Genomic DNA, 16,064 nt, shown 5'->3' with positions numbered 1-16,064 from the left:
TTTTATAAAGCCAAAAAGGAGAAGATATCCAAAAGTCAGTAGTATAGTATCCTATAGTTCTTTGATCTAACACTCACTCAGCTGACACATCAGAGCCAACCTGTGGCTCAGTCACCTGTGAACAGGTGGACTGGAGGAGGTGAGGATTGGCCTACTGTGCCCCTCCTTCATTTTTCCTCTTCTGCATATTCTCCTACAGCCAACAGTTTCTACCAGCATCCTGCTGAACAATCGCACCGGAGGTGGTCATTCACCCGCCCGGACTGATCCCATTTGAACAATTTACGATGATGTAAATGAATCCATCAACAATAGAGCCGTGTTAGTGCATTGTTCATGTTGAAAAGAAAAACATTTTAGACATACCTATTCCTTTATTAGTAACCCATCTATTTAAGAGATTTAGTCACAGGCCGTATTTCATGTTCCAGCTGCTACAACTCTGGAATTTCCCAACTGTTGGGATGATGCTGGGACAAAATACCACACTTACAATAGTTACTTAAAATGTCTTGCAGTTTTTATCCAAGTCTTCGTCTTTGCTGTGCAGAAATTCACATCCATAACTTTGACTTGTTTGGATTCCTTTGGAAACTAAAACGACAGTGAGGATGACTCCTGTGTGAAATCTCCACACCACACGTACAGCCGAATGATGAGAGGACAACTTTATACACAAAACATCAAATCTTTATTGAAAGTCACATTTGTGTACAAGAGAAAAACCGTGTCTTTGTACAGAAGCCGAGACTGAAGCAGTCGTTAGCGCCGCGGTCACAGGACCAATCAGGAGAACACGGACACGTCGGCGCAACACGCCACCTTAACAGCTAACCAGCAAAACTCAACTGCTACACAACTGCGCCTAGTGCACAAAGAAACACACGAGCAGGGTTAGCATTAAAAAAAGAACAAAGGAGTCAGTGTGTGTCTGTCCTGAAAAGGTTGGAATAACCTGACAAACACTGAGCTGCACAAATGTCTAGTTTGTGTTTTTTTAAATGCGGAAATTCAATGAAAAAGCTAAATAAACACACTGAAAATAAGAAGCTACAGTTCTACAGGGTAAAAGTGTTTCATGTCACTTTATCAGACAAGAAAAGCAGATGGAGGTGCGACAGAAAACAAATGGATGCTTAAAGTATAATTCTGGCTTGGTTCGGGCGGATTTCCGTCACTTTTTCAGAGATTTGGGGATTTAAGGAGCAGCGCTGGACGGCCTGAGCTTCCCTGCAGCTTCTGAAGAAGCTCCCGATCCGTTCTTTCCTTTGGAACACTTAAAATGACTTGTGTGTGACTCGTATTTTCATTAAAGCCGTCTCATCAATATAAATGTTGATTTTGTTGATAAGTAGGTAAAGTTTATCTATTAAGCGCTTTTCGCAGACAGGCAGTCACAAAGCGATGTACACGAAGGTTAAAATAAAGAAAACATTAAGTAATTTAAAAAAAAAGTAGTTTGTGTGTCGCTCAGGAGCTGCTGCAGCTTCCAGGAAACGCAGTAAAGGACTTCACCGTTTTCCTTCTGCTGATTTAAATCACTGTATTTCTTTAAGGTGAGCTCATCTGAGGTGTCACCTGCTGCGTGTAACAGCAGGCCACACCCCCACGCAGACTAAGTCCACATACAGCTGTGAACACAGCCATCTCTGGAATTGCATCAGGAAGTGAAACTGCCGAACCAAACACGCTGCGCTCGTCGTGGAAATGGACGCCGTCTTTCCACACTACACCAGGCTCCGTTCACAAAAACTGGAATTTTAACTCACAGACACTTTAACCTGCTTTGTGAGTCTTTGGTGTTTTAACAGTGAATTCAGATGCTGATTTAAAGAGCGATCACTGGACTGTGGTGGTTCTGACTGCAGCTCTGGGTTTGAATCTGGACCTGCAGGGAGCTCAGTGTTTGCTCAGGTATAAACGCTTTCCCGTAGCCCCACCCCCAAGAAGATCTACACATAAATTATCCTTTAAGCATTATTTTGTGGGCCTGTATCACAAAGGGAGATTACAGCTAATTTCAAGCTTAAATTAGGTTTTCTGTTATCATAAAGGACAGTTTGGACACAAAGGACAGACCTTTGTGTCCAAACTCAACGAAAAACATCAGATGTATTATTATAGAAGGTTTATTAATATTAGAAACTGAGGCGATTCACCCATCAGGCCTGAGTTTTGTCAGCAATAATAGTACACAATTCATCAGTTCACACATGTGACTGTGTTGCAGTTATGACACCTTTGTGATACAGGCCAGAGAGGAGATGATAATATGAGAGGAGTGGAACATTCTATCTTATGAGCTTTCATTTTTAAATCCAGGTCTGAACACACCATTTAAACCGTAATCGGGACATGAAAAGGAAACAAAATCACAATAAATCAGCGAAAAAAAGGAAATGAACCAAAGCACAGAAGACAAAATAACCTTTCACAGCTGGACTCTGGTGCTTGCGTGGGAGCCGGTCCGGGAGGTCACACGTCTTTAACCGAAACTGTGAATCAAAGAAACGTCAGGAATAAAAGTTAAAGAAAGTACCAGCTGACACAGAAAGAAGCATTTTATACGAGGCTGATCAGAAACGTGCAAATTTACACGTAAAATCCAGATCACTGGAGCAGAGATCGTGATCGCCTTCTGTTCATCGAACTCTCATTTTACTCTCTGGCTGTGATCACGCAGAAATATTTGGCGACTTATTTTAGGGTTAGCTACTTTATGCCCATCTGAGAAAAACACAGCACACATGTGGAGGAAGCCCGTGCTCTTATTTTGAAAGTTCGGCACCTGCTTGTGGACCAGCTCGCGGTCGTTGTTGCTCAGCTGCATGAGCTCTGAATATTCTGGACTGCTTTGGACCACAGCAGCTGGTTTTACTCCTTCTTGCAGGCAGCTGGAACCAGCTGGCTCTGGTGCTTCACATCTCATTTTACTTCCCTGCAGGACGTCCTGCTCAGGCCGCTATCTCGAGCTCTGCAAACTTCAATGGCACCGCTTCAGACCACAGCTGCTGTTACCTAATTCTTCTTCTGCTCAAACAAAACCTGCAGCAGCTGGAAAATCATCGAGTTCTCTGAGTCTGCAGAGGATGATGAGGACTGCCAGCAACAGGAGAGGATGGACCGGTTAACGAGCGTCCACGGGAGCCGATTATTGCTTTAATATGCATGGCATGAAGTTCAGGTCACAAGTGTGGCGCAGTTCCTTTTGCAAGCACAAGCATGCGTCGCCTGCACAGCTAAGTGTTTGAAGTATCTGCGCAGGAGTAAAACATGAATACTACTGCAGAAGGCGTGGGCGTGCGCACCGTCAAGTACAAACATCTGACTCTCCAGTGAGCCCCTGACTGTGTGGATGAGCACACGAACTTTCAAAATAAGAGCAAGAGTCACCAGATACACCTGGAGAGGCCAGCTCATGTAAAGTCACCCTTCTCTATCTAATGTGCACAAATTCAAATGAAGTGGAGCTAAGAGGAAGTGATGCAACCCTTCGAGCACCACAAACCGCCGCTCCTTTGTGCGCAGTCAGAACAGCAGACACACATACCTCAACACCACCAAACCAACACTGACTGCCTCCACCCTGTTGCTGCAGCTCGCCACACACCTTGTACCTGCTCAATCTGCCTCAGCTCAGCTCAAACACCACCTTAGCAAACAGGATACCGCAGCTTGGGGAGGAGAGAATTCCACATTTTGTTTTTTTAAATACACAACTTCTATTACTGAAAAGTTTAGAAACTTTTGTTAGACTGGGAAAAAAAAATCCCCTGCTGATCATCTGAGGGAAAAATGTGTGTATCTAATAAAATGGCCGCTAACGTTTAAACTCACCTCTACGAGGTTTCATTTCCATTTTCTGCTGCTGACTTTGGCTGGCTTTTAGATCTCGACCTGGACCCTCTCTTGGAGGAAGGGGTGCGGCTTCTGGACCTGGACCTGGATCTGGACCGGGACCTAGACCTGGAAGGAGAGCGCGCCTTGGTCTTCTTGGTCCTGGGAGAGCGGGACTTGGACCTGGAGTAGGACCGGGACCTGGATCTGCTGTAGCGGGACCGGCTTCGAGAAGGCGTGCGGCTCCTGCTGCGGGATCTGCTCCGTCTCCTGCGTCTCGGGCTGGGGGAACAGCTGGATACATTCAGTGGGTTGAGTTACAGTCAAAGAAAAAAACAGCTGGATCTGAACTGAGGAGAACATGAGCTGCAGGGCTGGAGCTACAGTGAGCAGAGCTGGCAGTCAGGAGCCATCTGGTTCTCCTGGTTAGCTCTGAGCCTCCAATCAGCTGGTCTGAAGAAAACTTCCGGTCTTTATTTTAATCAAATAACTCAAATTTCTGGATAATTAAATGCAATCATTGATAAATGGTGGGAGTCTTAATTACAGTGTTGTGGGGAAAGTAAATGATCCACATTCAGTCACGCTCGCTCTGCACACCAGAGATCCGGCCTCTCCTTACCTTCTGCTCCGCCGTCCGCTGTACCTCCGGCTCGGTCCTCCTCCTCGCCGTCCTCCGCCGTAATGGGAGTCGGGGGGTCTGCCGTACCGGGCCATCTGGACCCGCAGCTCCCGCCCGTCCAGCAGCGCGCCGTCCATGGCGTCCATCGCGTCTTCGGCGTCCCGTTTGTCGTGGAACCGAACAAACGCGAAGCCCCGGCTTTCCTTGGTGTAGCGGTCTCGCGGGATGTAGACGTCCCCTACCCGGCCGTACTTCTCAAACACCCGGCGGAGGGCTTCGGGAGAGGTCCGGTACGTTAGATTGTCCACTTTGAGGGAAGTCATGCCGTCGACGTCCGGCGGAGGCCTGCCGTAACTCATGCTGCCTGGCGCGAGAGGCCCGGGAAGCTCCCAGAACAGTCCGGAAAGTAACACAGATTGCGCCTGCGCGGCTCAAAACGCTACGCAGAGACAGAACGGAGCGATTTAAGCAGAATCTCGCGGATCTGGCTCAGTTTACTGCCGCCAAAAACACAGAGCACGCCACAAATTTCTCCGAACCGCGCCGAGCCAGCAGCGACTAGAGCTTCTTCTTCCACGCGGAAAACAAACGGAGTGTAATCCGCTCCCGAGCGCCACGGTGCGGTGATTGCAGTCTTTACACTAAACACGAGGAAACAAAACAAGATGTTTTTATTGGGTCATTCTACGATGTTATGTTCTCTCTGATAACTTAACAACCCTTTTAGTGGAAAGCTACAACTGTAGCTGCCCCCACCAGTGTGTGAATGCGAGAGTGAATGAATAGTGTTATTATAAAGCGCTTTGGGTGCCTTGAAAAGCGCTATATAAATCCAATCCATTATTATTTATGTAGTGAATTATGTTGTTGAAAATTTGATTTCAAACTGTTGTCTAAAACACAAAATAATTCCTGAGAACTTCCAGAATGGCATTTTCTCTTATCTCTCTTATCCCAACTTCCAGAAAAGCAAAGTGCATAAAAAAAATAACAAAATAAGTTAAAGTTCACCTTTAATTGTGTTGATATCTCTCTTATAACTGTTTATCAACATCTTTTATATAACAGTAATCACAGGCTGTAAGTATCCCACAACATACATGCAGCCCTGTTACTGAAGCCTGTAAAGAAGAAACAAAACAGTGAGACTACAAAGTCCTGCGCTGACACCAGACGTAACCCAGAGACAGTCCTCTTTGATATATATTAGTTACAACATTTATATGTATATTTATTACTTTTGTAATAGTTTGAGCTAATATAATAAATTGTGTATTTGAGTAAAAATTTAAAAAATCAACAACCCTGAAATTAATAAATACAAAAGCCAGTGTAACTATTGAGAAGTTGGGCTAGGTGCATTTTGAAAGTGTCTGACTCTGATAACAATGTCATTAAAACTGTTTCATTAAAAAAAAAAAAAAAAAAAAAAGCTTAGCTTTGATGGATATAACTTTTTTTTATTTTCACATTCATAAATGTAAATTTCTAAACAGAAAACCTTATTTCCTTATTTCCTCACCTTTATGATGGACGTCCACAACTTTAATTTAATAAGCCCTAATGAAATTATGTTTTAACACTATCAGACTTCTAATTAAAGACACAGTTAGAACTTCACTAAACTAAACATTAGTTCATTCATTCATGCTTGATACAAAAGCTTCTTCAGTTTTTGCTATTTTCCTCTTGTTTTCTGCTCCCACTCACGCACTTGTCTCTTTTGTGTTTAAGCTCTGATAAGTATGACTGTATTGTATTTATTTTAAGTTAATGAGTTTGCACTTTGTTCTTTCTTCGAATAAAGATCTATATTAAAAAATTAAAACAACAACAACAAAAACTCAGAAGCGCGGTTAGCCCACAGCAGAAGCTTACCTGTGTGTAGAAAAAGCAGTAGGTGCTGATGATGCCACACCTTCAACCGCCACAACCTACTGCTGGCTTCATGCCCCAAATCAAGATGGCGGATGTCGTAAACTGGACAATGTGATGTCCACGTTGCAAACATACAGTTTTTTCGTGCGTGTGTGCGTGTGTGTGAGAAAAATAATATAAGTATAAATATAAGTATTTTACGAACATTTTATTCTACAGCTCCTCAGACGCCTAATCATTCTTCTGGACGAACTCGAGAGCTCCCCTACAGAACAGGAAACCCAGACGGTTTAAATATAATAGATGTAATATTAAAAAGAAATAAAACGGAAACGGAAACCAAGAGAAACGCCTAGCTCGCGGGTTCCACAAGAGCGGGTTGCGTGAGTTTCTTTCTGCGCATGTGCAAGTTTTTAGCCGTTTCCTTGTAGCAGCGCCTGTTAGCCTGTCAGCTGATTTCACTCACATGACTCTCGTTTTAGTTTCAGGTCAGTCCTGTTTATCGGTGCTGTGAAAGGGCTCCGGGAACCAGCTTTCCACGGCGGAAACATGGTGTTAAAGTTGGTTTAGGATCCGAACGGTGATAATAAATGGCTGCGGGGGTTCCCACGAAGAGCTGACCGACTGAGTGAGGAGAAAAGCGGGCAGGTTAGCTCAGCAGCGTCGGCAGATTTGGTGAGCTGATCACGGCTAATTTTCCGGGCACAACTGCTCTGTAAGCGTGACACTTAAAAAACTAAAAATAGTCTCTTGTCATTGGAAATAGTCTGGAGCATTTCCGCATTATGCATTTCTAGCAACGAGCAGCAGACCGAATCTCGTTTAGAAATGTCTAAATTAAACGCTCTTTCCTATAAAAATAGCACACAAGTGAGAGCACACAGCTGTGTTCATTCACCCCAGACGGTCTTCTTTATAATTCTGCGTACATCACATCAGTCACACTACACTGCTTTGAAGGCAGTGTTGCTTTTTATCTTAATTCTTTATCAAACAAACGCAGAAAATGGGTGTTTGCGGTAAAACAGGCGGGATTTAAATGTCGCTTAGTTTTATTGCTGTTGACTGATTAAAGCTTCTTAGAGACATATTCTGACATGTACTTCTTTTGTTTCTATTCTCAGATGAGCTCTTCACACCAACAGTAGATTATTATTATTATTATTATTATTATTATTATTATTATTATTTTTGGTTTTTACTTCCTCTGGGAGTTCAGATAACCTCCAGAATGAGTCCAGAAGGGAAGAAGCTTTTAAACATCATCATCCTCGGTTTCGGCTTTATGTTCATGTTCACAGCCTTTCAGACATGTGGCAATATAGAGGTAAGTTTGTCACTGACCGCACTTCTGTCAAAATTAAGTAAACTTTACATATTATAAGTCATTTTTTCTTTATCTTAACAGCAAACAGTGATCAAGAGCTTCAACAGCACCGAGTTCCACGGGAGCGGATACACGAGGTAAACAAGTGTCGGCTGGTGGCACTTTCTCAAATCGAATCAGTCGCGGCCAGAAAGCGCTGAGGGGTTAATTCAATCTAAGGTTAATCTTATTGAACCGTCAGAGTTTTCAGGAACCTTCCAGAAACCAAGAAGTGAGGAGACCATAATCACCGTCAATTATTTAAAGCTTCCAGCTGATTTTAAACAGTGAAAAGACGTCACATTAAAGTTTAAAAACGGAGACGTTTCACTGTTTTTGTTGTTGTTGTTTTAAATCTATACTCATTTCAATTCGGTGCCAGCAGCAGAAAAAAACAAAAGCGTTCAGATGTCTGCAGAAGGCTCAAAAAACAACTTTCACCAAAAAAAACAAGCTAATGAAGGAAGTTGTTAACTACCAACCATGTGATTACAACCACATTTCCCATGATGCCGTATGAGTGGATCAAGCAGATCATCCGGAGTTTGTCAGTGTTCTGTGACCAAAGAGTTCAAGAGCATTTAGATGAAGTAGAGGGCTTCGTTAGTACGTAACGTTAACAGAGGCACAGCCTTGAAAACAGCTGATTGGTGGAAAGCACTGCAAGGCCGTCAGCAGGAACCTAAACCGCTCGTTTTTCTTCTGTGCTGGTGGTTTAAAGTTTGGTTTTGTGCACTTCGCGTGGCTTCAAATTTTAAAAATCCATCAATTAAAGCGAGGTGCCTGACTGTGCTCTACCTCTCGCAGCATGGCCATCATCTATGGCGTTTTCTCTGCATCCAACCTCATCGCCCCGTCGGTGGTGGCGGTCATCGGGCCCCAGCTCTCCATGTTCTTCAGCGGGCTTTTGTACAGGTACCTGCACACTCGCATCCACTCTTTTCCACCCCTTCAATAGAAAGCAAACCTCCTAATTCATGCACTGTCGTCTTCCACAGCCTGTACATCGCCATGTTCATCTACCCGTACACCTGGAGCTTCTACACGGCGTCCGTGCTGGTTGGAATAGCAGCAGCAGGTAAAGCAGCAGCATCCCTCTAGCCCTGATATTTGGAAAAGAAGCTTGGTCTGTGCACATATCTGACATTTTGATTTCTGCACTCTAGTGCTGTGGACAGCTCAGGGGAACGTCCTCACCATCAACTCCACGGACAGCACCATTGGAAGAAACAGTGGTATATTCTGGGCGCTGCTGCAGTTCAGGTAAACCTTCAGGAGTACATAGTCAGGATATAAGCGTCGATGACTCCATGTTGTCCCCAGTTCGGTCTAACAGCCAAACCACTGCCGTACTTTCCCATAAACCTCAGAACGTTTCAGATTCTGCTAATTACCACGTCAGCAGGCAGACCATAGACTGTATATAAAAGATGGATGTAGGTTTGGGGTCTGCCTGATGTCCAGCCGGGGGCGACTGTTGTGCCTGTAATAAGAAATCTGATTGGATATAAGCCTTACTGTCACTATGAACAGGTCAGAGGTCACCCAGCTGTACGGGAACCACGGTAACGATGGCGAGCTTTATGGCAGAGCATGTTCAGTGCAGCATGCTGGTAAATATGATACTGTGGTGCTCGTGAACAGCTCTCACCGTGAGTGGCTCACGTGAACAGGAACGGTGGATTCTGAAACTCATGACGCTCTGTGGGAAGTTCAGTCACATGATGATTTCTGTGCACGCCTTTTTAAACATCCTCCCTCCCTCTCTCTGCAGCTTGTTCTTTGGAAACCTCTACATCTACTGCGCCTGGCACGGACACGTCCACATCACAGGTCTGAATCCAGCCGTTTTCTTTGAGCTCTCTGCCTCACACTTTTATAGCATTAACTTCCTGTGTGGTCGTCTCATGAAAAGCGTCTGACTCATGCTGTTCCTCTCAGACAAGGACCGGCAGACGGTGTTCATCTCTCTGACGGTGATAAGCCTGGTCGGCTGCTTCCTCTTCTTCCTCCTCAGGAAGCCTGATTCTGAATGCTCTTCCTCTGCTGAGGCGACTGAGCCGCTGCTGCAGGAGGAACCCTGCGACAACACCGCAACCAGGTGAGCACTCAGGTGACATTATGGTTTGTGTCTGTGTACGCAGAGGCGTGTGCAGCCTCGTGGGTCAGGCGCTGATTGGATGGAACAGGACGAGGAGCAACAACAGAGCAAAAAAAACCCCAAAAACGCTCAAAGATCACGAGAGACTGCACACGCCGCTGCAGCGGGACTCTCGTTGTTTCAACCTTCAGCTCTGTTAGAGCGCCTCTTCACTGCCCCCTGCTGACAGAAAACAGCTACAACATGCAGACTGTGGTCTGCAGGCGTAGGGCCATCGCTCAAGAATGGAACGGATGTCATTTGGGTGACTGAGTTCAGGAAAAGATGGAGATGTCTCTGCGTGTTGCTTTTTGTTATTAAAGACCTGGAAATGATGCATTTCAACAAAATTCAGTTTTATTTTAAATAATTCTGCTTTTTAAGACTTTATTGTGACAGAACGGTGGACAGGCGGCAGGGAAAGACGCGCAGTAACACCGTTTCTTTTTCGTTTCTTTTTTTTCTTTTTCACTATGACCTACTTCGACTTCCTGGTACCAGGATTTTTTTTTTATAATACCTGCTCAGCCACTGATTGGTCAGGGAGGGACGTGACTAGAGGAGTCATCAGTGGGGCCATCAAAGCTCCATTTTTAAAAAAGAAAAAAAAATCCAGCAGTGAAGGAAGTGTGTGCACGCGCTGCCCGCCGCCTTCGTGGGCTCTCGTGTTTCATCCTGGGAAAAAGCTGCAGAGCGAGCAGCAGGTGGACCCTTAGCTCGATGTCCTCCATTGTTGCTCGTGTCTCATTGAAATGAGGGCACAGGACTTTCTGCCCGCTTTGCCTTAATGACCCAGTTGGAATGGAAAATGAGTGAAATGCAATAGAGCTGAGTCGAGTAGATGCTAGCGGGAAATGACCCCGGTGTGGATTCAGACCCCACCTCTGCATCAGCCTCACCTGCTCCACCCGGCGAGCGTTCACGTGTTTACGGCTGCTACAGAAACACATCTCCCGATGTTACACTCACTGACAAATATATGGAAGCTTTGAGCGTTTTCACTGCTGTCGTTGTGGTTTAAAACACAAACAGGCTGTGATGTGGAGTGGGCGGGTCCGACTGTGAAACTGCAAGCTCATTGGCTCATCACTGTCCAATCACACAGATTGGCTGCACGTTCAAACACGGCCTGGGATGGCTTCACTTCACTTAGACACGAAGCTCTGATCTCAAACAGTGAAATGATTCGTAATTTAAAGAAAATGAGAAAAATGAGGGTATGGAAACTTTTTCTCAGTCATTAATAATTCAGGTGATCAGTGTGCTGCGTGAGTTACAAGTACATTCAAAATTAAAATTGAGATGCGTTTTAAATAAGAGCTCCGTGTATTATGGGAAGTAGATTGTTAATGTTCAGGAAAATTCTTTTTCTTTCTTTCCCCTTAAAAGCTGGATGGGTGCCGTGGTTCTCTGGTCCACGGGAGGAAGGATAATTATTTCAGAGGGACTGTGGAAATGAGACGGGCGACCTTTAACTGTAAACACCATCCTTTGTGGTCTTTTGTGCATTTCTTGGGACACCGTCTCCGGGATACCAAGGCGGCTCAGGAAGGAGGGCCCAAATATAAATATGAACCTTAGAAGGTCGAGGGGCCGAAACTTTCACGGTGACTGTTTAAATGAGCATGATGGACCTCCCCCTCTCTCTCCTCTCTGCAGCTCGGGATGCTCTCACCTCTGCTCTCAGGCGCTCGACGCGTTTGGTGAGTTTCTGAAAAAATACCCTCGCTTTCTCGCTGTAGCTGAAACGTCCCGAGCGGCGTGTTAACCTCTGCCGTCCTGTCTGCAGTCAAATCGTGTAAGCTGTTCATCACCAGAGAAATGCTGCTGCTGGGCGTCTCCATCGGATACACAGGTGGGTGGAGACGAGCTGGGCGAGGAGAGGACGGTCTCCTCCTTTAAGTCACAATCAGATATGTGTTATGAAAATAACTGAATGCAAAAAAGCTGCTCAGTGCACATTTAAACACGACTGATACTGAAGCCCCTCGAACTGACCCGATGCCTGCGGCTCCGTCAGGTTTGGAGCTGACCTTCTACAGCGGCGTGTACGGCACGTGCATTGGCGCCATGATGAGGTTCGGCCAGGATGCGAAGAGTTTGATCGGGATCTCTGGGATCTGCATCGGTGTGGGCGAGATATTAGGTGAGTCATCTTCATTCGTCTGAAGGGAAAACGCCGCAGGGCGAGAACAAGGAGACGAGCTGAGTGTCGGGTCTCTCCGTCAGGTGGTAGCGTGTTCGGGATACTGAACAAACGCATCGGCTTTGGGAGGAACCCCATCGTTCTGCTCGGGTTCGTCACCCACATCATCGCCTTCTACCTGATTTTCCTCAACATCGCCAGCGACGCTACGCTGGCCCCGGAAGAAGGAACAGATCTGGAGGCCTTCATCACCCCCAGGTAAAGAAAAATCACGTGAGGCGCTGAGGTGTGAGTCATAACGACAAAATTGACTTTTAAAAAAATAATTTGTTATCAAACTAATAAAAAAGGAGAGATGTTGATGAAAAAATATAAAAAGGTTTTAATATATGATTATTGATAAATGTGTGTGCATTTAAAATAAAATCGAAATGACTGAAATAATGCAAATGAATGGTTGTTACCTTTTCACAATAAAAGCCTTGTTCTCTTTCCCCGGAGCCTCCGTTACGAGCCCTCTGACTGTGTTCAGACTTTGGTTTTCTAAACTTATTTAAACGATGCTGTCGGGTTAACGTTACCATTTGTGTGCCTCAGCGTGGGCGTGGCCTTGTTCTGCAGCTTCCTGCTCGGTCTGGGTGACAGCTGCTTCAACACGCAGCTCCTCAGCATCATCGGCTTCATGTTCCACGACAACAGCGCCCCCGCCTTTGCCGTCTTCAAGTTCATCCAGGTGACACAAACGCTGAACAGGAGAGTGTATTGTTTTACAGCTGAGTTTTATTTTGAATTAACCTGTTTGTCATTTCCTGTGCAGTCCATCATGGCCGCTCTGGCCTTCTACTACAGTAACTACCTGCTGTTGCACTGGCAGCTGCTCATCCTGGTCGTGGTGGGGTTTCTGGGCACGATAACCTTCTTTAAGGTGGAGCACATGGCCAGCTCCAGCAGGCGGCAGTCGGACTACGATAGTATCTGAGCCGGGCCGGATGACGAGGGCACAGCTGGAGTTTTTTCGCTCTCCACTGCTGGAAAGGAAAAAAACCTCGCCCAGGGACGACCGGCCCACAGACTGATGCTAGCTGTGGTACATTTAGATTCTGAACCCGGGACCAAACGCTCCTCCTGATCTCAGCATTTACCCAATTAAATCAAACGGCATGTATGACGGTGGTGTGCACGCCTCATATACCTCGTTTAGTTTCATAACCAGACTCCTCCTTCTTGTGCACTCGGTCTGTAAATAAACTCTATTCAAGGCAAAGAGTAATAATCCCACTGCTCGTGTTGGCGTCACGCTGTTAGTCCTCCTTCAGTGGACCAACTTCCATCTTGACAACAAATTCTGTGAAAAGCCCTCGGTCATCTGTTAGAAACATACAGGAGAGCTCCACGGAAACCACACCCACCTGAGGGGGAAAATGGCGTCCAGATCACTGAGCCAATCACTGAGCAGTTTTAAAAGGTTAAACATATTTGTAGGGTTTTTTCTGGATTTGTTGACAAGAAGAAAAAGGTTTAAGTTAAACTTCTATACTCTATCTGCACAAATCCAGCTCTGGTTACAGCCAAATACTGAAGGGTTGTCACTCATGGGTGTCTCATAAATATTTTCTTCCTTCTAATGTTGGAGTGAAGCGGTCACAGACTGCGATTCACGCCACATGAGGCAGTTTTACTGTTCTCGGCTGTTCGGCTTTAAAATTAAGCCGTTTTTATTTAAAGAGAAACAAAAAGAAGTCACTTCTTCTGGTGTCAGATCCACGTTCACCCCTCGTCTTCTGTTCTTTTACACGACTGGTTTCGCTGTAATGAGATCCGTGTCGTCAAAGTGCATCTCTGCGGTCCAGGAAGCAACTCTGAATCAGGCGTGGCTGACGGCGCTCGGCTCAGACTGCAGAGCAGACGATGTTCTGTTCGTGCCTCTAAGGACAGGAAAAAGTTTTTGTTTTTTTTTTCTTCCTCATCTTTGCTGCTTTTCTCACCTCTTCGTGTTTAACAAAAAGAAAATAAAGTCAGGGTTTTTGGGGTTTTTTGTTTTTTTTCTGCGCTGATAGTGGCGGACAGAGTTGAAGCTACACAGACTTTGACCTGAAGGGGCGTCTCAGTGATTTGGTATCTCTAACATTTGGTGGCTCACACGGGTAGGTGTCTACAGTAAAAAGAGAGGGAAAAATGCTTGTTCCTACAAATCCCATAATGCAACATCCACTGAACTGTTTTTCCCTACCTCGTAAAGGCACCCTGTGCAGTTTTTGCCCACTAGGGGGTGCTATTTGACTTAGTTTGAATAACTTTTGGTAAACGTGACGATGGAGGTGCCACCAAAAACATGAGAAACAATCATGGGGAGATATCCAGGGTTTCCTGCATATAGGGGTGAAAAATCTGTCCTTCCACTAAAAGAAAATCACCAAAACTGATTGTTTTTAACAGCTTTTACTCTAGAAATAAAAAAAAAAAATGAAATGGCCAATAATAAGAGGACATGCACTTATTAATGTGGTCTAAGGAAATGCAGACTTTTTACACTGACTGTACGTAGAGTGGTCATGCCTACATGTGCAGCTCACTTCCTTAAACCACATTTTAACTCAACCAAATGAACTTCAAAATTTCCCCATTTAATATTAATGATCGGGATTAAAAATATGATTAAACTAAAAGAACACAAATATAACAAACTGTGCCCTCGTTCATCTTTCTACTCGTCATCTGACTCCCCTCTGCCCGTCTTGAACTGAACTTAATCGTTCCTTTGGTTCAGGTTTAGTCAAATGATAAATTCTTGTTTAAAAATAGTTAAAGTGCCACAAAATGAGTCGAAGCAGTTGTGATGTTCTGTTAGATGGTGCAGTGAGTTGGTATAGCCTTTAACCAGTTAAATCATCATGATATATTCTCACTTATGATGGTGGACTGTAGCTCAACACGTGAAAACACTGCCACCTAGTGTCTGCAGTGTGCACAGGGTAATCACAGAAGGTATCTTTATTGAGGTCAAGCCTGTCTGGGCTGCTGCTCAGTGCAGATTCACAGTTTCACTCTGGTTTAAACTGATGTGACGCCAAACAGACACAGCGTGACATTTGAGCCTTAATGCTTTTTGTAATGTTGCCATGGTGACGAGGAGCAACTTCAGACATGCTGTAGTTTCTTTTTTTTCCTGTTCCAAGTGTCAAACAACGAATGGCCGTACACTATTGTAGTTAATTTATTGCTGGGAGTCGGGTTTGCTCAACTTTGGTTCATGTTGCTACTGCAGTGAACGCAATCAAAGGATAAATAAGGGAAATGTACCAAGATGATGATTTTATACTTGAATGTAATTAAAAATGACACCCAAACTTCTGCCTGCATGTTTTTCTTGTCAATAAAATACTGTTTTCTGCATTCATTGTGTTTACATGGAGAGCTCCACAGCTTTAAAGACGGAAACACGAGATGATCTGAACAGAGCCGTCGGTCACTTCAAACACACCTGGATCCTCACTGACTTTTGAGTTATTTGTGTGTGTGACGCTAAACCAAAGAGAAGTTCCTCTAATGTCCACAGGAGGCTCCAGCAGTAAGTCAGTCCCCGCAGACTCCTGTGTTAAACCTCTGCAGCAGCAATAATCATGCTTACTGCCTGATACACAAACTGTTCTGGGAGAGAGCTGATGTGTTTCCAAGGGTGATGGAAACTGAAACTCAAGAAAAAAATCTAAAAGAATAAGACATCTGTGAGCTATATCAGCTCTGTGATATGAATGATTTTCACAGTGATTTCAGAGCAGACGGTGATGATGTGAGTCTGTGTTTTTCTTCTCTACTTATAGAGACTTTGGCTGCGAGTTATTTGCCTTCAAATATGTCCTTTTATTGTTCATTTTATTATGATACTCATTAAATAGCTCCCCTGACAAATCCTACCCATGCCACATAAAAGAATACGAAAACCTGATGCAAGTGATTAAATCTCATTTTCAACAAACCAAAAACTCAACAATCAGTTTCTCCGTGGAAGCGAAGTAAAGCTGGAAACTGAAGATAAAAGTGAAGTGTAAACTAAAAACGATTAAAAAAAATAAAC

General features: G+C 44.6%; 2 protein-coding genes across 5 annotated transcripts; one reads left to right on the top strand and one right to left on the bottom strand.

The window, feature by feature from the left end:
• Positions 1-668: 668 nt before the first annotated feature.
• srsf2b (serine and arginine rich splicing factor 2b) lies at positions 669-4,824 on the bottom strand. Of its 3 annotated transcripts, XR_014276260.1 has the most exons (4): positions 4,460-4,824; positions 3,838-4,131; positions 2,429-2,495; positions 669-865 (listed from the first exon to the last, which is right to left on the bottom strand). XR_014276260.1 is itself a non-coding variant. In XM_082529577.1 (3 exons), the coding sequence occupies exons 1-2, from the start codon at positions 4,816-4,818 to the stop codon at positions 3,840-3,842; spliced, it is 651 nt and encodes a 216-aa protein (XP_082385703.1). In that variant the 5' UTR covers positions 4,819-4,824; the 3' UTR covers positions 669-2,495; positions 3,838-3,839. The 3 variants fall into 3 exon arrangements, 2 of the variants coding, with proteins under 2 accessions (XP_082385703.1, XP_082385704.1); XM_082529577.1 differs by having other exon boundaries at positions 669-2,495; XM_082529578.1 differs by having other exon boundaries at positions 669-2,495; positions 3,838-4,119.
• A 451-nt stretch (positions 4,825-5,275) lies between these two features.
• Positions 5,276-15,382, top strand: mfsd11 (major facilitator superfamily domain containing 11). 2 transcript variants are annotated; one of them, XM_082529576.1, is made up of 14 exons: positions 5,276-7,012; positions 7,557-7,664; positions 7,746-7,801; positions 8,511-8,618; positions 8,702-8,781; positions 8,870-8,966; positions 9,478-9,536; positions 9,645-9,804; positions 11,503-11,546; positions 11,633-11,698; positions 11,864-11,989; positions 12,073-12,247; positions 12,587-12,722; positions 12,807-15,382. In XM_082529576.1, the coding sequence occupies exons 2-14, from the start codon at positions 7,569-7,571 to the stop codon at positions 12,966-12,968; spliced, it is 1,365 nt and encodes a 454-aa protein (XP_082385702.1). In that variant the 5' UTR covers positions 5,276-7,012; positions 7,557-7,568; the 3' UTR covers positions 12,969-15,382. The 2 variants fall into 2 exon arrangements, with proteins under 2 accessions (XP_082385702.1, XP_082385701.1); XM_082529575.1 differs by having other exon boundaries at positions 7,462-7,664.
• Positions 15,383-16,064: the final 682 nt, after the last annotated feature.

This window comes from Aulonocara stuartgranti (genome assembly GCF_965226115.1).
Source record: "Aulonocara stuartgranti genome assembly, chromosome: 4".
NCBI classification, from domain to species: Eukaryota; Metazoa; Chordata; class Actinopteri; order Cichliformes; family Cichlidae; genus Aulonocara; species Aulonocara stuartgranti.
Note: the sequence above shows the minus strand (reverse complement) of the source record. Positions and strands in the feature narration are given on the sequence as shown.